Source organism: Amblyomma maculatum, chromosome 8 (assembly GCF_055883805.1).
Source record: "Amblyomma maculatum isolate TAMU_Amacu chromosome 8, ASM5588380v1, whole genome shotgun sequence".
Classification (NCBI taxonomy): domain Eukaryota; kingdom Metazoa; phylum Arthropoda; class Arachnida; order Ixodida; family Ixodidae; genus Amblyomma; species Amblyomma maculatum.
Window position 1 is genome coordinate 83321912 of NC_139351.1, and position 24285 is coordinate 83346196.

Sequence of the window (24285 nt, forward strand, 5' to 3'; positions counted from 1 at the left end):
TCCCATTGTGCCCTTATCAAATGCTGAAATTGAGCTTGATAAACAAGGCGCGGTTGCACAACTGTCCGCACCAACTGTCTTGCAACATCTGAGCGAGCGCCGCCCGCTTTTGGAGCAATGCGTCTAATCAGACCCAGAGTCTGTACCGCTTGTTTTTTTAGTGCTAGATAGCCATGAGTTCCTGCCTCATGAATTAAGCCCAATAGTTTTGCTGTTGAACTTTCCTGGAGTGGGGTTCCGGATAGATGTAGACGAATACATGTTGCCGATAGTTTACGGCAGCCCCAGCGTTTGGCGACTGATATTTATTTATTTTATTTTACAATACTGTGAGCCTTTCTCAATGTTGTTGTTTTACTGGCGGAAAGTTCAAGCCCAATGGAAGATGCATATGTACACGTAATATCCAAAGCTGATTGCAGGGCAGATGATTGAGTCGGTAGGTCGTTGTGTGTGCTCCGCACCGTGATGTGATCAGCGTATATTAAAAATTTAACATCAGAAATTTTATGTAACCGCCATGCAAAAGAGATAAACGCAATATTAAATAATGTTGGTGACAACACAGATCCCTGGGGTACGCCGCGATGAGGGAAAAATGATCCCATGGCCTCGCCACTGAGGCGTATTGCAAATCATCTACCTTCAAGGAAAGATTTTACAAAATTGCGTACTCTAAGTGGTAAATGGAACATGTCAATTGAATATCCAGAATTGCAGCATGACTGAAGTTATCATAAGCCTAATCTCGTGGTGGCTTGAACATCACGGTTTCTACCACCCGGCCAAAATTGGCTTTCGACCGTAGGCACAGAAGACGAATTGGCTGTCTTGGCGTCCTCAGTATTATCCGCCCGCAGCCACAATGTACGCACCGTCCTCGCCATGGATCCATGGCGAGGACGGTGCGTACATTGTGGCTTCGGGCGGATAATACTGAGGGATCCATGGCGAGGACGGTGCGTACATTGTGGCTGCGGGCGGATAATACTGAGGACGCCAAGACAGCCAATTCGTCTTCTCTGCCTACGGTCGAAAGCCAATTTTGGCCGAGTGGTAGAAACCGTGATGTTCAAGCCACCACGAGATTCGTGTGGCGAGCATTTTCTCAGCAAGCTTGCAGATTGTTGGCGTTAAGGAAATAGGTCGAAAGTTTCTTAGGTCTGTTGGCGCTTTCCCCGACTTTGGAAGAGGGATCACAATAGCCGATTTCCAGCTGTTTGGTATATCGCCGTCTAGCCATACCTTGTTAATGGTGTCAAGGAGTTGAGGAAGTGCCTCACCACTGAGGTTTTTGCAAACCTCGTACGTAATGAAGTCCGAACCGGGCGCTGTCTTTCGGTTGGCTTCATATATAGCTGCAATCAATTCGAGCATTAAGAATGGGCTCGCGATTCTCTCAGTGTCGGCAATTCGAGCATGGAGAATGGGCTCGCGAATACCTCGGTGTCGGCAGCAGATGACAGTTTATCGACATGGTCTGGCATGCCCCACAAGTAAGTTCTTGTAACTGGTACAGGCAATGCGTCGTACTTGGGGGAAAAACTCGCGCGCTGCTTGTCTTGCGAAATCATTCGGAGACAAGTTTGCTTCAAAGCATGCTGTGGCCGCTGCATCAGGAATTCCATGCTCCATGGCATGGAAAGTTCGCCAGAGATAAGCATTCGATGAATGTGTGGAGAACTGCTCGCACCACAAATGCCATTGTCGTCGTGAGAGATCCCGCTAATACCTTCGAGCGTTAGCAGTAATGTAATTCAGTTTTGTACGTGCTTGCGTAGAAGTTGGTTCTCTAGTTGCAGTCAGTTCAGCTTGTCGACGAGCAGTCCACAAGTTGAGCAGAGGCACATCCGGTTTTGGTCGACCAACCTCCAGCCAGCGCACTTTTTGACGCGATATCTAAGGATGGTCTACTAAGCAGCCCAGCTGCGTATTGAGCACCGACAATATGTAAATGTCAACAAATCCCATTGTAACGACTCGATTTCGACTCTCCGACAAAGCAAATAAACTTACTCCAAAATAACCGTGTGGTGGAAATATTTTTGGCCATATTTCTGGCGCTCGAAGGCTAGTTAATCGTGGCTACCGTGCAGGTGCGGCCGCGGAGATATGTCGGTAGCAAATGGCTGCACCCGAGAATGGTTAAGTTGGCAGGCACGTGCATTTTCTTTTCTTCCTTCATACAATCGCAACAACAACGTGCACTGACATCGCATAGCACACGGACGCCTCTTCGTCCTCTCAGAGACACGTCTGTTTCCATGGTATAAAGGATCTGCGATAGTTCGAATGTATGAGCGCATAGAGCGGTTCATTTGGAGAGGTTGCGCCTGTGACCGGCAATGCATGCAGGACAGCGCGTTGGCTGGTTTTTTGCTGTCGATGGCCACGCACCTGCGTGCAGTACGTGTGTCGTGAGTTTAATGTGAAACAGCAGAGCAACGATCTTAGATATTATGTGCCTTACTCCTCATTGGCCCACAATACCTTGGCATCAGAGTCGATCCACGTGTTCTGACCAGGGTATTTCAAACATCTTTCTTACGGTAATATCGGCTAAAGCAGGATAAACCCCAGATAACATTTTTCCCAACGTTACTAGAAGCAGCTCCAGTTTGAAAACTCCCCGCCTTCGCTGTACATCGCAAGCGGCGCCCGGCGCCTTTCGCGCGTAGGTGGCGCGGCGGTCGAAATCGGCTCCTGACTGACGCCTTGGAACGATAGCGAAAGCAGGGGTGCGAAAGGCAGCATTTACGAAGTAATAATTTGTCTGAAGCAATTATGTGATTGTTTTTTTTTTTTTTCAATAGCTGCAACCTTCATAGTCACAAAACGGTTACGAACTCTAATGTAAAACCTTACAAGCAGCCATTCTTAAAGCGGCAGCAGCCCGCGCGCGAGATGTTTGTCTGGTTTTTGCCAACTTGGGAAGACTATACTTTTCTGGTATATTTTGCGTGATTTGTACTCACAATCAGACACCACACGCCTGCTTTTGAGAAACTAGCTGTGTGCGCATGTTTTAATTAAGACAAATTGTCTATGTGTCAAAAAGCTTTGAGAGCAGCCTTTGCAATGTTTTCCCTGCCACACTTGGCAATTGGAGTTGTGAAATATCAGAATTGTGGCATGTGGAACGGCCGGTAGTGCAATTTGCCAGAATCAATAGGGACTATTCCCAGTTGCTAGTTATTGTTGGTTTAGTAATCTGAAATGTAATGAGCGTACATGCGTATTGATCAATGCGTAGCTTCACTTGCTTATTACCCGCCCTGTACGCAATGTATGTATAAAATGTGTCCGCAGTGGCTGTGCAGCTTATGTTGACATGATTTCACTCGACTAATTATAGTTCTTCGTTGTTACCCTTTAATTAGTAAACTGTGACTATAATGAACGCTACATCATTAAGTAATATATTGTTGGATAGCTTTGTAAAGTATACTTTCGCTAGATTAAGTGTAGCAATTATTTAGTTGTTATTAATTACTTATCCGTGTATAAAATTTATACCTTCATGCTGCAGCATCAAATCCTATTTTGTTAGATAGCTTATGACAAATATAACTGCACTTCTGTATTGATTATCGTAATTAGTGAATTGGGATTAAATGTGAACGTTACGATACAGCATCAAATCATATCTTTGGACAGCTTGTATCCAGTGCGAATGCACTACTGAGTGCACTAAACATATCTTCCAGGCAAGTTGGTGCTGTAATTTGCTGTGGAGAGAAAGTGCGCTAATTTGGAGAGGGATGGAAGCGTAGACAAGCGCAGGCGACCGCGCTGCGTACGTCTTTTTTTTTCTCTTCAAGTTGTCGTGCTAAGTTCTTCACACCTTGCAGTGCTTTTTTTTTTCTTTTTTTTTTATAGTTGTAGGAATGGTAACGGGGCCGGTCAGCGTGGGCGGGTCTGCGCGCACGCTTTATTCGTCCATTGACTTACTCTGCGTAGTATCACGAAAAGGGCCTTCAAGCGTGAAAAGGACTCACGGATATACGCACGCTTTAAAAATGAACTTGTTAGCAGGATTAATAAAATGGTTCCTTTTAGAACACTACATGGCTCGGGCCGTGCCTGAAAGTGACTGTTTTTCGAGGCCCGGGCCGGGCTAGGGCTTGAGGTTGCGGACCTAGGCCAGGCTAGAGCTAGCTGTGTAGTCTTCTTTCGGAAATGAAGGAATCCCGGCATTAAAATCGTTCAAGTGGATTTGAATAAGCCACTAAATGTACATTTGTTAACGCCGAATGAGGGAAATCTCATTTGTAGACCGATTTTAATCAGCGCTATTGGTTTGCCCAAATTACTTTGGGTGCGCACGCCTGTTCAACGACACAAACGAAAAACTTAAAACGAAAAAGCGCAAAACACTGTAGCGAGCTCTACTACGGTATAGGTCTCATGGACCGCGGCAATGCATGACGCAAGCCCGTTTATATGAGCACGCGCCTACAAAAGTGGGAATTTTCAGCGATAAGTGAGCACCAAGGAGGTTATATAGAACTATATAACCTCCTTGTTGAGCCCACTCCGTCGGATCTAGCAGAAGGCACTCTTTTTATCTTCTCGATTTTGTGTTTGTCACCTTAGTGACTAGCCATTTGAAGCTTCATAAGCTCGGCAGACAGCCATCTTTTCAAAGATAGCCTTTCTCTGCCTTAGCCTCCCCCCCTCCCCCCGAAAAAAAAAAAAGAAGACAAAACAAAAAAAAAAGCATCTCTATGCTACGATAAACGGCATCGAATAAGCGCGTACAGCAATAGGAATATCCGGGTATTCAAACGCAAATACATGCACAATAAACAGGTGTCTTGCTTTTCGTCTCCATAGGGATGCGGAGTGCGACATTGAACGCTTCACGAGAATATGTAGGGGTTTTTTTCTTCTGCCCTTGCTAACACAGGTTCTTGAGGCATAGTTGCAGGAGACAGCCTGTGTGATTGAGCAAATATTATGTCCCAAGAACTAATTGCTAATAAGAAGCCATATTTAAAATTTCTGTAATCTATAGCTCTCAAACCTTAGATCTTGATTTGTGATTACGAAACATTTAAGCAGTATCATTTATTTATTTTAAATATACCATCAGTCCTATTCAGGATTAAGGAGTGCGTTGGCGACATAATAAACTAAGGTATTCACATGAAATACAGTCATGACCAAAGGAAAAAAAAAATCGTGAACAGCACACCTACAAGCGCTAATTTAGCAATTCAGATAGCAGAGAAAATTACGGCTCTTAAGCGCATACAGTATTGTTGATAAATTTATCACAATCTTGCTTCGGACTTAATGGTTGAAGCATGTGCAAGGTGCGTACAGAAAATAGATGGGCAGTTTCTCGTGTGATAGCAATTATATCCGAATCTAGCAACCAACTAGCCCAGACAAGGGCTTTGGTAGTACAGTCTCTTTAGTAGTATAGTCTCGCACTCTTTCAATAACACCTCATGCAAAAATCCTAACTTGTCTGGTTGGTGTAAGGAATACATTCCCAGTTGATCCCAGTTGGGGATCCATTGTTATCCAATTGGGATAAATTGGAAACTTGTTCTTTAAAATACTTCATGCAGTCTTTTGGAAATTTTTTCTTCTACTCGCTTTGTTTCGTAGCGCGTTATTTACAATGTTGACTCTTTTATGTACTGTTGCATGTAAATGAGGAATAAATCATACGATGAAATAAAAAGGTGTTGTGAAGCATTTCTTTTTTCGTCATAACTGTACATTTTTAAGAAATCCGCTCCGACTGTCTGCTAGACAAGGGCGAGACTTGGTAGAGCGGGCCCAGTTCGGGCTTGCTTCATGTCAGCGTGGGCCTTGTCCGGGCCCAGGCCTGGAGCAATGAGCCCGCGTTGGGTTCGATCTTCAAACGATGGGCGCGGGTCGGAAAATCAGGTCTGCGCAGTGCTTTAGTTCGTTTACTATCCTCACTGCCGTCATGCCTGCAGCCTCCGGCAAAGGCGCCGGCGCGGTGAAGCTTGGTAGATTGGTTCGACTCGCAAAGCTACCAAGCTTGCGCGGCGCCACTCGCCGCCCAAGGCAGCGGCGGCGCCGCGCAGCATCCGGAGTTTTTAAACTGAAGCTTATTCTAGTAACGTTGATTTTTCCCTTCATGATGGGCATACTATGCGTGGCGGTGGCAACTGGTAACATGGCTACCTTGAGTGCACGGTTAGCGTGGCCGTTCTGCCTCGAGTAGCACCGATAGCCGTTCAAAACTGGTCCTCATTCTACGAACTGCGATGCTACTGGCACCAACGCATTGATTCTGGACATGCCGCATTTCTGTGTGTGTCCTGATCTTTTGCAGTGAAGCTGAGCGTAGCAGGAGGTGGTAAAATTTAGGTGGGCGGATGAGGTTAAAAAGTCAGCTGGGGTTTTCTGAATGCATCTGGAATATTGGAGGAATATAGGAGAGGCCTTAGCGCTGCATTGGGTACACAGTCCGGCTGATTTGATATTTGAGACTCATACTCCGACGGGAGCTCAGAAGCTCTGACGCACGCAGTTTCAGTGCTCTTAAGGACATTCACGACAGATCCGTTTGATCTGCAATATATCGCATGTGTACAGTTACTGCAGGCCCGTTTGTTTGCTCACATCGGCGTTGCTGCCTAACTGCAGCCATCTGCCTGTCGTCCGTTGGCCGCTACATCCAAAATCTCACGAAGAAACTTCGCTCAGCAAACTGCGGTGAAGTGTTTATCTCAACCGGCATCTGAAAACCAACGCTTTTGTGAACAATGAACAAAGTGGGCATATATGTACCAGGGGTGTGCTAATATTCGAATGATATGTCGAATATTTTGCTACAAATTGAGTGAAATAGACATAGTGTATGTTTTTAATTTTCGAGACAAGTTTATTTTCTAGTTTTCGAATAACCTGGAGACAAGGACGGCCGTAGCTTTCTTTCTTAGACGACTGTTTGAACTGTTTGAACAAGTTAGTGATGTGCGCAGGAAGGAATGTTCAATGATGCGATTCCATGTCATGAGTGGACTTCGAAAAGGTTTGGTTTAGTTTCTGGGGTTTAACATCCCAAAGCGGCTCAGGCTATGGGAGACGTCATAGTGGATGAGTCTGGGAATTTCGAGCACCTGGGGGTCTTTAACGCGCGCTGACATCTCACAGCACAAGGGCGCCCTGCTTTATGCCTTCATTCAAAAAGCGACTGCAGCTGCCAGGATTCGATCCCGCATCCTTGGGCACAGAAGTGGAGCACAAGTAGTCCGTTGAGGTGTTGGCCGCCAGAACACTCAATTGATGCTTGCAAGGTCTCATTATATTGAAATACGTCTGTTGCATTATATACGTGGTAGTTGATCATATTGTCACATACGGATAGAATCACAAGAAAAAAAGTGCTCCTTGGTACGCTCGCTCTGTCTGTTGCAGTCTCGGTTGTGTTCAATTTACCACCTGCGTCTTGGTCACTCCCACATGTGGTTGTGTCATAGTAATTTCTGACCTTTCGGACTATGTAACATTTCTGGTGGAGGGGTCAAAAATAATCTTCGTACCACGGAACTTCACAGCCTATGATTATGAAACCCTTTTAGTATTAGGCATTGACAGCTTCGGAATGCTTGATATCCTATCTTTTGTTGGAAATAAACATTAGTATACGTCCTCCACCCAGACATCTACACGAGTGATATGGGCAGTGTATGTCAAGTGGACCAATGGCACACCATGTGGGACTGTGCCAGGTTCCCGACCGAAGCTGCATCCAGGACATACCCGCCGGAACTTCAAAGTGTGTAAAATACAGGCTAGGACATTCAACTACGGGCCGTCCAGCAGGCCCGGGATGCGCTCGAAAAGCACACGCCTCACAACCCACCACAAACGGGCCAAATGAGGTAGTGCAGAGTAGGGCATAATAACCCCGGGTCGACGCTTGGCCAGCGTCACGACGCTTTAACCCGTCGTTTGCCGGCTCCTTAATAAAGTTATACATACATACATACATACATACATACATACATACATACATACATACATACATACATACATACATACATACATACATACATACATACATACATACATACATACATACATACATACATACATACATACATACATACATACATACATACATACATACATACATACATACATACATACATACATACATCGCCATTATTTTACAATACAACGGCTATGCCGTTTAGTCCGGGGGATTTACCATAATACGTCCTCCACTGTAACTGCTGACGTTTACTTAGTTTTAGCTACTTATTTGTAAAGCAACTCCTCAATATGTTACTGTAGGGGCACTTTGAAAAATTTATTTGGAGCTCTTGCTTCCCAACAAGAACTGACAGCACAACTCTTACAGCTTCAGCAATTAAGGTGAACAGAACTTGCACCCTGAATCTGGTTACCACACACACGATCTGGAAAATTCGGTTACCCTAAGTCAAAACTCCATATATCGGGTCAGTATTACGAGACCGTGCTCGCTTTAAAACCTTTCACTGTGTGCCTTATGAAATATATTTGTTTTATTGCAGAACACGAAGCTCTTCTAAAAAACCGCACTTCAAAGGTTCGCTATTATCTAGAGTGTGAATTTTGACTCCAGGAGTTTTTTCTGCTTAAATCAAGATTTCGCCCAATTAAATGCTTCCTTTTTGTTTCGTGTGCCAGGATATAAAAATAAAGAATAGGCAAGCAAAATTTATTTTTGCACAGACCGCGGGATTTTTCATGGCTTTTGCACTGCTGCCGCATTCCTTCCTCATCCTCTTTTGATAGCCAACCTCACCACAGAGTACACCGGTGGTCCGGGTTCATCGTTGAATTCGCTTTGCATTCGAATATAGTGCTGAATGCTTGCATGTTCGACATTGGGACGTTAATTCTAGAAAGAAAGAGAACAATACGTCGGCTTCTTAGCAATGAAGATGCATGGTTCCAGTGCGTTCAATAATTTTTAGTAATGCCGGTATGCTTTCAATCAGTATTCGCTGCTTCACACTTACCTGGACAATCGAAAATAAGTTTCATACGAGACAGCTGAAGGAAAGCTTCAGGTGTAGAGTATATTGTTTGAGCACATTCTTACACTACTTTCCGCAGCTCACAGGCTCTTGTCTACTAAATTCGACATTTTGAAATGAAATGTTTTGTGTTATATCATGAGCGTTTAAAAGATTTCGAATCTCTGTACACTTGTACGACATGCGCTCGACGAATTCAGCGGTTTGGAGAAGAAACAGAATCTATGTCTCAAAGGCTACAATTCACCACTGGTGGACAGTCACTCCCCCACCCCTCCGCACCAACAACAATAACAAAAAAGATATGTCTAAAAAAATGAACGTAACAAACGTAGCATGAAAACATAAGTAAATTATACTTTTGCTTATACTCTGGCATCTTCATACCCATATAGAAGGGATTAATAAAGCTCCACCCAGGAAGGAAAAGCGTCTAGGAGGAGGGCAGCTTCCGACAAGGTAGGATGCAGAGAGCTTGGATGGATGGCGATGCATATCGACAGAGGGGCACGTAAAGAGAGACGGGTTGGACCAAAAAGGATGGATGGAATGAGATGTTTTTGTAAAAACTGGATACACTTTGGCTTTTTTTAATATATTACGCCCATCTCGGATTTTTGTTAAAACCGCTAGAATAAGGAGAGGGCGCCATAAAGTTTCCGGGACCAAATTTTGTATATATTTTTTTGTTTTGCATTGCTCAAAAGCGGTAATATAACAAGGGGGAATAGACTCTGCAGATGGAGTGACATTTCACTAGAAATGTTGCCTCCCGTATAGCGCCAAAAAGCCAAGTCATTTTTGATTCAAACCCGAGCATGTTAGTTAGCCCATGGGGAAAAAGCATCGCCACAGAGATTTTCGAAGAAAAACAACCCTAAAAATTGTGCATATTAACTTCGCTGCTGTTACTACCGCTATCTGAAGGATAGTACCGTCATTTTTCTTGATCCCATTTATGCTTCCCGATATTTTCGCCAACTAGAGAAATGTTTCATATGTAATATTTTGAATGAGTACAAGTAACGTACGATGTAGAATGATGAACTGAAAGTTATAAAAGTGGCAACTTTAAGTGCCTGTATTATGAAATATATTCCCCGAGCCTTACCTGTACTGTTCTGGGCTGTGTCGAGAGTACTCGATCACCTGTTTGAGATACTCGGGGCGGACAGTGCTGCACCATACCTGCGCATATAGGAAAGCAAGAAATCAATTTCTTTTACGAGTCGCCACATTTTATTGTAATTAGAATGTGTCGTTCCTAAGTAACCATGATGCTCAGATAGATTGTCGCCTCAGAAAGCATATTTACCATTGCGTTGCCGATGAATAAAAGCTGTTTCGCGGACAGGTCTTCCAAGCCTATTAAGCGGGTGTCGTTTTCAGAGCCCTCTTTCAGTAGTCTGTCGTACGCCTGCAAAAGAGATGAGATTTACATGAAATAATGTGGAATCAAGTTAACGCCAAAGAAGGCACCACCTGCACGTTAAAATTCTTTTTCTTTTGTTTTGTCCCCGATAGTATATTACATACGTCCGTCCGTCCGTCCGTCCGTCCGTCCGTCCGTCCGTCCGTCCGTCCGTCCGTCCGTCCGTCCGTCCGTCCGTCCATCCGTCCATCCGTCCGTCCGTCCGTCCGTCCGTCCGTCCATCCATCCATCCATCCATCCATCCATCCATCCATCCATCCATCCATCCATCCATCCATCCATCCATCCATCCATCCATCCATCCATCCATCCATCCATCCATCCATCCATCCATCCATCCATCCATCCATCCATCCATCCATCCATCCATCCATCCATCCATCCATCCATCCATCCATCCATCCATCCATCCATCCATCCATCCATCCATCCATCCATCCATCCATCCATCCATCCATCCATCCATCCATCCATCCATCCATCCATCCATCCATCCATCCATCCATCCATCCATCCATCCATCCATCCATCCATCCATCCATCCATCCATCCATCCATCCATCCATCCATCCATCCATCCATCCATCCATCCATCCATCCATCCATCCATCCATCCATCCATCCATCCATCCATCCATCCATCCATCCATCCATCCATCCATCCATCCATCCATCCATCCATCCATCCATCCATCCATCCATCCATCCATCCATCCATCCATCCATCCATCCATCCATCCATCCATCCATCCATCCATCCATCCATCCATCCATCCATCCATCCATCCATCCATCCATCCATCCATCCATCCATCCATCCATCCATCCATCCATCCATCCATCCATCCATCCATCCATCCATCCATCCATCCATCCATCCATCCATCCATCCATCCATCCATCCATCCATCCATCCATCCATCCATCCATCCATCCATCCATCCATCCATCCATCCATCCATCCATCCATCCATCCATCCATCCATCCATCCATCCATCCATCCATCCATCCATCCATCCATCCATCCATCCATCCATCCATCCATCCATCCATCCATCCATCCATCCATCCATCCATCCATCCATCCATCCATCCATCCATCCATCCATCCATCCATCCATCCATCCATCCATCCATCCATGAACAGAGGAAAAATAAACAAGAGTGACGGGGAAAGCTAAACTTAACTAAAATCTAAATGCGCGAGGGATAACAAGAAACAGGTGAAAGCGCTAAGCATGGCGGTACGCATTATTCGTTCTCGGTATTTAATTTCCTTATCCGAATGAAGAATGGAGGGCGTGCTGACACAATGTTCCGCATTCTTAGCATTCAGGAAGGTCCCAATTATTTTTCTGTCTTGCTTGCAGCCGGGACGAGAAATCTAGCTTCTTCTAGAAATGCACGACTATCCCGTTTTTTTTTTTTTTTTTTTTTTTGCACTTCAAGCAGTGTATGGTCAGATTGCTTCCAAATCACTAGACAAGTTGCGCTAGTATTCACTCTCCCTCTGCGTGAAGCAACGCAAAGTTGATACCAGAACTTCATGTGTGGCTGCAGTGCCGCATTCTTTACACATGGCGCTGGGCTTAGCGTACATCCTCGTCGCCTACAATCATTGTACGCTACACTACAGCACCTTGCATGCAGAATGCGCCACTGAAGTCATATACGAATTTCTGGGATCCTGTGGTAGCATGCACACCCTGTGAATATTTATCAAGTGTTGCACTGATAAATACAACATGTCTTCTTTCAACTTTGCAGGTTGCTTGTTCGTGCAGCAATCCAACACATGCCGTGTTACAGAATGGTTCCTTTTCCTATAACCTGGAAGGATAGAAGGCTCGCTGCAATCAGTCATAAATAAATAAAAATCACCATCCTCTGCTACGACCAGAAACCAAATCAGGCAGCATACGCAACAGTGGTTTTCCTTCATCTCGTCTTCCTCTGGGCAACCGACCACTGTAAACTGGAAGTGGAGTCCAATTTATTTTTTGGGTAACTTAGCTTAGGGCAAATACAATGCTTGATATTGAGGAGGAAATTAGTATGGAGCACATCGGTCAACATGAACGTTGCTTTATCGAAAGGCCGAGTGAACACGAACGCAGCTTGTCGAGTAAATAGGGAGGCAGTCTGGTCGTACACTGCATGAAGTACAATAAGCGGGGTTGTCGTGTCTCTAGAAGCTGAATTCCTAGCCACGGCTGGAAATATGACATAAAGGGAAGTAACTGAACCTTTCCTAATTTCTAAGAATAAAAACAAAACTTTGTTTGAGAAGGCATTCTATTCTTCTTGTCGACAAAGAAACTCAATACCAAGAAGGGAGAAATGCGTACCGCCATTTTTAGCGCTTTCATTGTCGCACCTCTTTCTTTATGCTCTCATCTCTCTCGCCATTGGGCTTTAGTTAAGTTTAGCCTTTTCACCTTCACTCTTCAATATCGTTTCTTGTTGATGTCTTCTCCACGATGTTTGGTTTAAATCAGCGTTTTTTGCGTGATGTGTGTTCTCTTGCTCGGCCTTTGTAATATTCGAGCCGTCTTGAAGATGAACAAGTATGTGTTATTTTTGGTGTTGAATAATAGGCAATTAGGAGTGTGATAATTGTAGTGCCACAAAGGTGGTTTTGGTTACAATGTTTAACATTCAAAAGCAAAGTACCCCTTTTTGTTGTCTCCTTGCCTCCGTCCTGTCGTTTCGGCGATTTTATCTTTACGATGTCCCACCAACTGGCCTGCAATCAGGCTATTTTAAATCCGAAAGCAACTCAGACTATGAGAGATGCCGAAGTGGCGAGCACCGGAAATTTGGACTAAACGGGGCCAGATTGCATAGTGCTTTCAACAGAAAACCAGTAGCAAAGCACGGCCCTGTCCGCCGGTGAGGGCCAACCAGTAGGAGCTGGGTACTGATTTTGAGACTAGTTTTGTATTGGAAGCGATATGAAAGATGACTCTGGGATTAGCCGCGCACTAGTATCGGACAGAAGTTGAACGCCTTGCTTTTCGCCTCCACCGAAAATCTGGCGCGGCGGCCGGGATCGAAACCCACGTCCTTGGTTTGACATGTCGAACGCCCTAAAAACAGCCACCGCAGTGGGGTGGGTAAAAATTAGCTGGTGGTTTAACTTTGGTTAATTCTAGAGTGAAGAGAAAACTTCATGTACATGTCTACGCTCATTGCAAAGCTTTGATTACATATTGTGCCTTTCTCCCAACGTAAACATTCATCGGTCTCTTCGGCACGCCGCCTTTTCAGCGCCTGATTCCGACGTGCCTTCGTGTTCCGACGCGCAACTTTAGCAGAGCGTTCATCATCCATCTCGCGCAGTGTTATAATGTAGGCGTTGTTGTTGTTGCGACTGTAGGAAGAAGACAAAGAAAGTGCACGGGCCTGCTACTGGCTCTGTAGCTAGGCTACCTCCACTGCCTCGTGCGGACAGAAAAAAAGAACTGGTTTATTTATAGGAAGGGAAAGGCGCAGTAACTGTCTCACTTGTTTTCTGTGGACACCGCAACCGCGCCGTAAGGGAAGGGAGGAAGGTGGGAGATAAAGGTGGAAAGAGAGAAAGAGGAGCCGTAGTGGAGGGCTACGGAGTACTTTCGACCACCTGGGGATCTTTAACGTGCGCTGACATCGCACAGCACACGGACGCCTCTTCGTTTCGCCTCCATCGAAACGCAGCCGCCAAGGTCGGGTTCGAACCCGGGTACTTCGGCACAGTAGTCGGGCGTCTTATCACTGCACCACCGCGGCGGGGCGTGCGGACAGAAGAAAATAGAAAGGAAAGAAAGGAAAAGAGGAAGAGAGAAAGACGCGCGTCGCAACAGCCGTCGTCCATCACCGAAGTTGGTTGGTTGGTTGGTGGGGTTTTAACGTCCCAGAGCAACTCAGGCTATGAGAGACGCCGTAGTGGAGGACTCCGGAAATTTCGACCACCTGGGGTTCTTTAACGTGCACTGACATCGCACAGCACACGGGCGCCTTGCTTTTCGCCTCCATCGAAAAGCTGCCGCCGAGGCCGGGATTCGATCCCGCGCCCTTGGGAACAGTAGTCGAGCGCCGTAACCACTGCGCGGTGGCGGGTGCAATGACGGCCTAAAAAAATACAACCACCGGTGGCAGGCTAGCCCCCGCTACATACCCCCCCTCAGATAGGTGGGACCTACCAGTGATCCCCTTCATGGATCACTGCCTTGTCGTGGTCGAGGGGCTGCTGTGTAGGGCCACCCAAGATAGGCGGGTCACGGCAGAGAGTTCTGACAAAATGTGATTTTCTGGAGAAGGTAATGGCAACCCACTCCAGTATTTCCTGCCAGGAAATAACAATAGCATTGATGATGTGACGCCGGAAATGAGCCCCCCAGGTTGGAAGGCGTCCCACATGTTACTGGGGATAAACAAAGGGCAATTCCTAATAGCTCCAGGACGAATGAAGCGGCTGGGCTAAAGCCAAAAGGACGCTCAGTTGTGGATGTGTCGGGAAGCGACCGAAAAGTCCGATGTTGCAAGGAGATATATCACATAGCAACATGGAATGTAAGATCTATGACGCAAGGTAAACTGGATGTCGTCAAGCGAGAAATGGACAGATTGAACATTGATATCTTGGGTATCAGCGAGCTCAAGTGGACCGGAATGGGAGAATTTAACTCCGGCGACCATTATGTCTTATTGTGGGCACGAAGCCAGGAGAAGGAATGGGGTCGCTCTCATAGTAAACAGAAGAATGGGCAAATCAGTGCTAGGGTACAACCCCCAAAACGACCGAATGATTTCACTTCGGAGCCAAGGTCACCCTTTCAACATAACAGTTATCCAAGTCTATGCACCAAATACTACTGCTCAAGAAGCTGACGTTGAGAGATTTTATGCTGAATGCCTTTCAGACCGTACTCCATCATCAGACGTCCTTTTTCTCATAGGAGACTGGAATGCTAAGGTGGGGAGTGAATAAATATCCGGAATTACAGGCAAGTTTGGTCTTGGTGAGCCAAATGAAGCTGGGCAGAGGCTAGTAGATGTTTGTCAAGAAAACAACTTCACCATAGCGAATACCCATTTACAACAGCACAGGAGGCGCCTGTACACATGGACTTCACCGGACGGTCTGCACAGGAATCAGATTTATTATATTATTTGCCGGCAGAGATGGAGAAGTGCTATACAAGCAGTAAAAACAAGGCCTGGGGCCGATTGTGGCACCGATCATCAGCTTCTTGTTGCCAAATTTAAGCTTCCATTGAGGAAAACGCAGAAAACTAGACGGCCTTTCAGGTATGATCTGGATCAAATTCCATCAGCAGATGCTGTGGAAGTGAGGAATCGATTTCAAGGATTAGATCTAGAAGACAGAGAGCCCAAAGAGATGTGGACTGATGTTCGTAATATAATACACGAAGTTGCTACTAAGGTAGTTCCAAAGGAAAAGAAATACAAGAGAGCAAACTGGTTATCTGAAGAGGCTTTGCAAATAGCTGAGGAAAGGAGATTGGCAAAAGTTATTGGGGAAAGAAAAATATACAGGGTTCTCAATGCGGATTTTCAGAAAATAGCAAGAAGAGATAAGAATGGCTTCCTGAACATACTGTGCCAAGCAGTTGAGGACAACAGCCAATTGAGGAACACAAGAGCTCTGTATAAGACAATCAAAGATATCAGAGGAAGCTTCTGTGCTAAGCTGGGCGTAATAAAGGACAAACGAGGCAGGGACCTCACTCAAGCCTCAGAGATAAAGAAGAGGTGGTAGGAATACACAGAGAACTGTACAAGAAGGACCCGGTTGTGCAAACCCAACATAAGACGGTTGTGATCACTGATCTCGAGCCGGGCATCCTGAAGAGTGAAGTTGAATGGGCCTTAGCCAGCCTTGCTAAGTACAAAGCTAGCGGAATTGATGGCATTCCAGCTGAGTTGCTCCGAAACCTCAACCATGACGCTGTTAACAGTCTACATACATTATGTCAGAAGATTTGGACAACCCTGCAGTGGCCACAGGATTGGAGGAGGTCAGTTGACGTCCCCATTCCAAAGAAAGGCAGTGGGGTAGGCAGCGAACGTGACGGTTAGATGGCATCCTCAAGGCGCTGCAGATGAAGTTATGTAATGTTAGGAAGATAGTGAGAGACCGGAAAGCGTGGCGTGAAATCACCCTGAAGGTGAACACCGTGCATACCTAACGGCACCTCACGTGACCTTCACTTGACAATTCCCATGGGCCATTTCGTGGCCTGTACGCCACTATGCCCCAAAGACACATGACGATCACGACGCTTAACAAAGAAATTTGAATTTTTATTCTCATTCAAGATGAAAACCGAGCATACTCGGCGGCTTGAACTACATGGCGCAGTAAAGGTTTCGGATAAAAACAAGTTTTTTGCCCCACCGCAGTGGCACAGCGTTTAGATGCCTGCCTACTGTTCCGGGTTGTTGTGGCTGTAGGAAGAAGGAAAAGAAAATACGCGGGCCTGCTTCTGGCTATGTAGCTGAGCCACCTCCGCTGCCTCGTGCGGACAGAAGAGAAGGTCGGACTGGGGTGAAGGGTGGCAGTTCCTGGCCCTACGGGGCTCGGACGGTAGATCAACGCCGCTTGCGGCGGGGGCTAGCCAGCCACCGAATTTTTATTTGTTGTAGACCGTCATTGGTACCGCCATCGCTTAGGTGGTGGACGACGGCTATTTTTGCGGCGCGCGTCTTTCTCTCCCTGTTCTTTTTCTTTCCTATTTTCTCTTCTGTCTGTACGAGGCAGTGGAGGTGGCTCAGCTACAGAGCCAGTAGCAGGCCCATGCATTTTCTTTTCCTTCTTCCTACAGCCACGACAACAACAACAGAAGAGAAAAAAGAGAAGAATGGAAAAAAGAAGAGGGAGAGAAAGACGCGCGCCGCAACAACAGCCGTCGTCCACCACCGAAGCAGTGGCGGGTGCAATATGCGGAGACGAGATACAGCTATTTCCAAGCGAGAGGATAAAAATGAAAAGTCTAGGGGGCACTTTAGATCACTAAACTGCGATGAGGCGAAACTATATAGCGAGGTGGTGTGAAGCCCTCCACTATGGCACCTCTTTCTGTTTTAAGGAGAAAGCCTTAAGCGCTCATACTCGCGGCGACCGCCCGTCCGTTACAGCCAAAGGCTGGAAGAGGGGATTGTGGGAGGCGGTAGTTGGCAGTTGACATGACCGAGCCCAACTGGATGCACAGCTTCATGAGATTACGTTTGACAGCAGCTGCTAACTCGCGCCTCTCCTTTAATATGGGAGGGTGGTATTATAACCAGCATGTCAAAACCATTGCATTCACGTTATCCCTAGGCCAGGCAGGCACGTTCATACGGCTCGGTTAAAGCGGTGCTCTATATGTTGGCTGGTAGCTTACGCTATAGCGTCATCGCGAAGGTGGGAGTGAAAAATGAAATGTTATTGCACCGTGCTTCGGACCACCGCGCGAGAGAGGCTTTCGCCTCATAACAGTTTAATGATCCAAAGTTCCCCCTAGAATTCTTCAATTCGCGAGCATGAGCCCTTGAAGGCTAATGCCTTAAAACGTGTAAAATTGGCTAAACCTAGTACAATAAAACTTTGGATTTCATAACTAGGCATAGCGCGTAGACAAGTCGCAGACATTTTTTTGCTCACGTGTTTTCTACGCGACATTAAAACTGTTGGTACGGCGACGGTGACGACTTTTCAGCCGAACAAGCACATAACGCCACCGCGCACGGAACAGCCACACGCTTTCAGTAAGGTTCGAAATGGGTACCGTTTATCACGCCCGTTAACCTATCAGCTGAGCTATGGTGGAGGCCGTCCATTTTTGTATTTTTGGGGTATTCGCCTTGAGTGTAACCCAACTTGGTGTTTTCACCAGCTCGTCTGTAGTGGCGGTCATAGAACATCCTGTATACCGCGATGTATTATCAAATAGTGTGGACAGAGCCTGTGCGAGAACCCTCTGTGGTGTCAAACCTGTCTTTTGAGGTAGTGCTGCTGAGTCACAGAAATGAGCTATGTTAAACAAAGTTTGAAGAGTGAGGACTGCGGACTTACCTCGAAGGCCAATCGAAGGCCGCCGTTGTCGGCAATGTTTTCACCCACGGTGTTTCTGCCATTGAGCTACAGATATAGAAAGGGAGAATACGGAGAACATTACTCCTCATAAAAACGGCTCAAGCTATCTGGGTAAGCAAATATAGTTCAGTCGATAACAGAGTCCACTAATGTGGTGTCAGTTTTAGGGTACATTGGGTGGTCGACGCTGCTTCATTTCAGTGCTAAGGATATGACTGAATCAAATCACTTTTCCGCCCATGCGTAGAAAGGGCAAGTTGTTTAAAGCTTTGTTATAGCTCAGGTGACCGCATTTCTTTATGACTTCAACGATGCGAACGGGCCATGGTCTGAACGCATACCCATAGATGCCTACATTATTTACTGTCTTTCTTCTTACAAAAATGGGCTTACAATCTCGATTATCCGGCTGTTGACCGTCTGTTGGAATAACGGAATCACGGTGGATATTCAACACAAATCGAGTTCAATCAATAGATGGCCAACAGGATTATCGCTTTGTTTGTCTTAATTTTCTATCGCTCGTTTGTGTCCACTTTATATTGTCGGTTTCGTACGTTCCGGAGAAACTCGTGCGCTTGTTACGCTGACCGATATTTTTCACGTTTTACGTGGAAAGGATAAAAACATGATGTAGCGATTAGATTATGCTTTGAAGATCTAATTAGTATTTCACCATTGGCCAGGTTCTACAATAGAAGATGAGAGCACTAAGCAAATACGTGAGCAATTTAAAAGTGCATGGTCAGCTCTCTGCACTGATGGTTGATAACATGCCGTAAGAATTTTCACGCCAGGACATTGCACTAGTGGTACACTCGACGCAAGTGACCACATAAAGTACTAGACACACTTCTCCGAACCGGGCTGCCGATCTCAATGTCAGCCTCACTATGGAAGAAAAAAGAAACAGAGATGAACGGCGCCCTTGCGATATCAGCCTGCTGATATCGTACGGCGCGTTTCTCCCGTGCAAGCCGTTCGCATGGCCTGAACTGTTTCTCCGTCATAGTCGGAAGTGTCACCGTAATGCTTCACTCTTAAGACATACCCATTAGATCAGTGCATAAGTGCAGTTCAGAATAATCTTGTCAATACTATTGATATATTTGTTGCTAACCATTATGTAACGAAGGAAAGGTTCACGTTGCCCTTTGTTATAGAAATATCGAAATTGTTAACTGATCGCAAGCAGGAGATGACGCGCCGTACAGTAATGAGCAGCCCTGTGTAGAGCGCGCTGACGGTGCTCTGCGGAGCAAGTCAGCGCCATTTAACGTTAGACTCTGGGTTTGAGCTATACCTTTCGTCAGCATGCGCGCCGTAAACAAAGTGGTGCCTACTCATCGCTTCCTTTTCCGGCCCCGCCTTGTGAGTTCGTTTCGTGCCGCCAAGGCCACGCTTCCTGAATTTGTGATGCTGTGAAGGTGGTTAGGGCGTCGCCATGCAGCCATGTTTCACGAGTGCACGAGACGGCCAGGAATGGAAGCGCGACTGATAGTTTATCCCACGTTTCTGCATACACACCCCTTGCCGCGTCGTTAACGCCTTTCGGTGTTTATCTGCCCTGCGCAATTATCTACGAGGGACGGCACATTTCGCGTCTGTATGGAACGGCCAACTTGTACCTAGTTGGTGAGAACACAGTGCAAAAAGAAGGCATGAGACAGTACGCCTGCGATTCATTGTAGGTACGTGGTGGTAACGTGGTGGTACGCGCTAACCTGATATGGGCAAGGCGAAAAAAATTGTCTGTGGTTTAGCTCTTTTTAAACCTGGTTGTGTTACGGAAGCAACGAATGCTTGGCTACGCTTATGATCCGCTTTGTGGCAGCTTAGTTGTACTACTTCGCTTTATCGACGTAGACGATAGCGTAGGTGCGTCTTAGACGTAGGCGCGTCTTTCTCCCCTTTGCATAGCTTTGTAGCTCGTCTATTAATCCTGAACACGCTCTTGTGGCCGGTAAAGTAATGTGACGTCTCTTTATTTGTCGATTTTGCATGTTGACGTCTCCGTCTAGCTGCATTCCAACATTCCTGTTTGGTAAGCCTAGCTCTGCAGAAGAGGACTCACACTGGGAACTCGAGCAGCTCGCCTCGTAGTCGTCAAACTCAGAAGAAGAAGCGAAACGCTTAGCTGCATACCTCTCACGACGTTTCGGCAATCGGGCGGCACGTTCTTCGTCGGTTTCATATGCACGTTGCTCCTTCTCCTTCTCAGCCTGTCTCCTGGACTTTTCTGTGGCTGTGTCCATGGCGAAACTGTTCTACCGAGCTGAAGCGCACTGGTATTACCTCGCGGTAGCACACCCTCTCCACATGGAGCGAGTGGAGCTGCGAGAGGACGGTGGTTGCTCCTGGCCCTACGGGGCTGGGACTGGTAGGTCTCTGCCGCTTGCTGCAGGGGCTAGCCTGCCACTGAATTTCTATCTGTCTTTCTTTCTTTCCACTTTCACTCCCACCTTCCTCCCTTCCCTTACGGCACGGTTCAGGTGTTCACAGAAACAAGTGTGACAAATACTACGCCTTCTTTTTTAATCTGTGAACCAATTAATATTAATATTATTGTAGGCCGTCATTGCAGCCGCTGCCGTTTCGGGGGTGGACGACTGCTTTTGCGACGCGCGTCTTTCCCCCCCTTTTCTTTTTCTTCTCTATTTTCTCTTCTCTCACGAGGCAGCGGAGAGGGTTCAGCTACAGAGCCAGTAGCAGGCCTGTGCATTTTCTTTTCCTTCTTCCTTCAGTCGCATCAAGAGGTTGTTGTTGTGGCTGTAGGAAGAAGGAAAAGAAAATGCAGTGGTCTGCTACTGGCTTTGTATCTGAGCCACCTCCGCTGCCCGATTTATTTATAAACTGATTTATTTATAGGAAGGGAAAGGCGCGGTAACTGTCTCACTTGTTTTCTGTGGACACCGCAACCGCGCCGTAAGGGAAGGGAGGAAGGTGGGAGTGAAAGTGGAAAGAGAGAAAGAGGAGCCGTAGTGGAGGGCTACGGTAATTTCGACCACCTGGGGATCATTAACGTGCTCTGACATCGCACAGCACACGGACGCAGTGCGGACAGAAGAGAAAATAGAGAAGAAAGGAAAAGGAAGAGGGAGAGAAAGACGCGTGCCGGAACAGCAGCCGTCGTCCACCACCGAAGCAGTGGCGGGTGCAATGACGGCCTACAACACATAAAATGCGGTGGCTGGCTAGCCCCCGCCGCAAGCGGCCTTGACCTACCGTCCCAGCCCGTAGGGCCAGGAACTGCCACCCTTAACCACATCCCCTTCGCAGCAAGAGGAGTGGGCGTGCGTGATGGCGTTGCTAGGCGACGGAGGAGCAGCTGCTAGACGAGGCGGTGGCATGAGGCCTTGGTAAGTAGTGCGCGATGGTGCGACGTGGCTATCGCGAAGAAATGGTCTAGTAGGCGTAATATTGCTTCCACAACAAAAGGACATCAAGCAAGTATATAGTCCAAATTTTCGCAATCTTAACTTAATGTGTTTGAAAGGCACAATCGTATGCTATCATTTGCGCCCGTTTTACCTCGCGCTTCTCCTTACCGAATACCTCGCGCTTACTTGCCTAGCCGTCTCGTGATTCGTTCGAAACGAGTTGTTTTTCATCCTGACATCTGCTGTTGCATATCATTCAGCGCGACCCTGACGGTGTGAAACGCAAGCCTGCGTGAAAATGAGGCCGACAACCCCAAGTTGGCACTGCTTTGATTTGCCCGCGCATGCGCACCAGACGCTTAACTTAGATGGCACTCACTTGCTCAGCAGAGCACCGTCGGCGCGCTCTGGACAATTCTGCTCATCACTGTACTACTGCTTTTTAATTAATGCAAAACCAGCTCATGCCTGCTGTTGGCCAACAATGTTGGTACTCTGCTTTTTGTTGTTCTGCACTTGATGATTTATAATCAAATTACATCACTTGCAGTTTCCAGAGCATTTCAGTTAAAAGCAAACACAACTACGGTGGCGTAGATTCGACCTGCGCTCAAAAGAGACTCATGGGGCCTTATTCAACACTCGCTCAACATTTGCTGAGGACTGCACCAGAAGGGATGTTCTCGATTATCAACATAATTTCAACAGTGCGCATATACATACATGGTGAAATTTCAACAGAATGATCATCCATTTTCAGTGGTGTCTTGTGTGAGGAATGTGTACAGAACTCTCATACAAGGCGACGCCAGAACGAAATTGGTGATGTTGTTATTTCTGATATGTATTACATTCTTACTTTAGCTAAAGCACATTTATGAGACCAGAAAGAGGACTGGATGTATCTTTCGCCCAATTATACTTTCGAATGATGGTACAGTGTCGATCATAACTGTGATATGCGAAAGAGTACTAAACCCATTTAATGAGAGGTTCGCAAACTCACCGACATGTTGGTCGCTTTGTCAGTGATGTTTCCGTACTGGTCAATGAAGCACTTGGCCTTATCCTTAAAATGAGCCCGTGTCTCGTTTGTCCACCACTGTTTCAGTTCACCGTAGGCATCGTACTGGCTTCCTGCAGGGGCACGGAGAAGATAAACATCAGTCACCAGTCGTGGCATGAATGTGCAGTTAACATATATATTGCATCCAATATTTCCTATGAATGCACGAGGGGTACTTTTACTCTGTTCTTGCGCACGTGTGTGTGTGCGTGCTTGTGTGTGCTGCTGAAAGATGCATAAAAGCTTGTGCCCATCCTGCTAGTGCTGAAGCTGAGTACAGACGACATGACAACAGACAACAGAGTTAAGCAGGTAATAAGCATAAGTGTACAGGAAGATTTCTCAGATTCGATGTGAGAAGTCATGGATGTTTCATATTAACCGAAGTGAAATTTGAGCAATAAAATTCCAGCTCATTTAGCTAAGCTGACCAGACGTGCAGTATGTGCGCCAGCATGGTGCGTTTTATTTAGATTTCGGTTTAAGACCAGGGGTTTCAAATCAGTGACTGGTGACCATAGTGATAGCGCGGTATAACATTTTACAACCGTTCAACGCACCCTAACTGGGCAATTACGTAGCGGTGTGTTTAAATCCTTGTGTGCGAATGGTAATACGAAGACAATATACAATCCGCAGCGCGGGAAAGTAGGCGGGTGACAGCTATGAGATTCTGTCCTCGCTTCTCAGGGAAAATTGCTGGGTGGATTGTAAGCTCCAACTTCGAGTTTTATTTTTTTTCTGGAACGGTTAAATTTAGGCTTCCTATACGTACCTCGTGATCTTCGGTTACCCCGTAAAGTAGTGCTTCACAATAAATGTAAATCCAATAAAAATAATCAAGCCAAAACATTACACAAGAAACACACATTCTTAACAGCTTTGAAGCCGTTATCTTTTTTTTTTTGAGTGACGATTAAAAAAGCAAACAGTGTGCTAACAGTAAAAGATACAAGACTTGCACGTGATGTCATTGCTCAATTCGTGGTTTCATGAACACAAAGATATTTGAACTGGCACATGAATGAACAACAGCAATAAGTGTCTTTAGATGAGCCGCTTTGAACTTGACTCTTAGTTCGTACTGGCATCGAAATAACAATGCTCAGAACGCCTTTTCAGCTAATTAATAAAGCACGTGATAAATTTTCAGGAGACTTTCCTGCCGGCTACTCACCCTCGTCGTCAAAGCCGTGCGTCATTTCGTGGCCGACCACCATACCAATGGCTCCAAAGTTGAGTGAGCTGTAGGCGAATGCAAGTTTCAGTTCACATGATTTAGCACTTGTTAACAGTGGTGTCAGGC

The 24285-nt window shown here is 46.2% G+C and overlaps 1 protein-coding gene across 2 annotated transcripts in view; it reads right to left on the reverse strand.

The window, feature by feature from the left end:
* Positions 1-8298: 8298 nt before the first annotated feature.
* Positions 8299-24285, reverse strand: part of LOC146181658 (neprilysin-1-like) — a 64195-nt gene continuing 48208 nt past the window's right edge. For both annotated transcript variants that reach the window (XM_084576656.1, XM_084576655.1), the window contains exons 14-19: positions 24157-24224; positions 22920-23050; positions 18513-18578; positions 10336-10437; positions 10132-10208; positions 8299-8881 (exon numbers count right to left, since the gene is read on the reverse strand). In XM_084576656.1, coding sequence (XP_084432782.1) covers positions 8782-8881; positions 10132-10208; positions 10336-10437; positions 18513-18578; positions 22920-23050; positions 24157-24224 — 544 coding nt within the window. In that variant the 3' untranslated portion in view covers positions 8299-8781. The remainder of the gene's footprint in view (positions 8882-10131; positions 10209-10335; positions 10438-18512; positions 18579-22919; positions 23051-24156; positions 24225-24285) is intronic.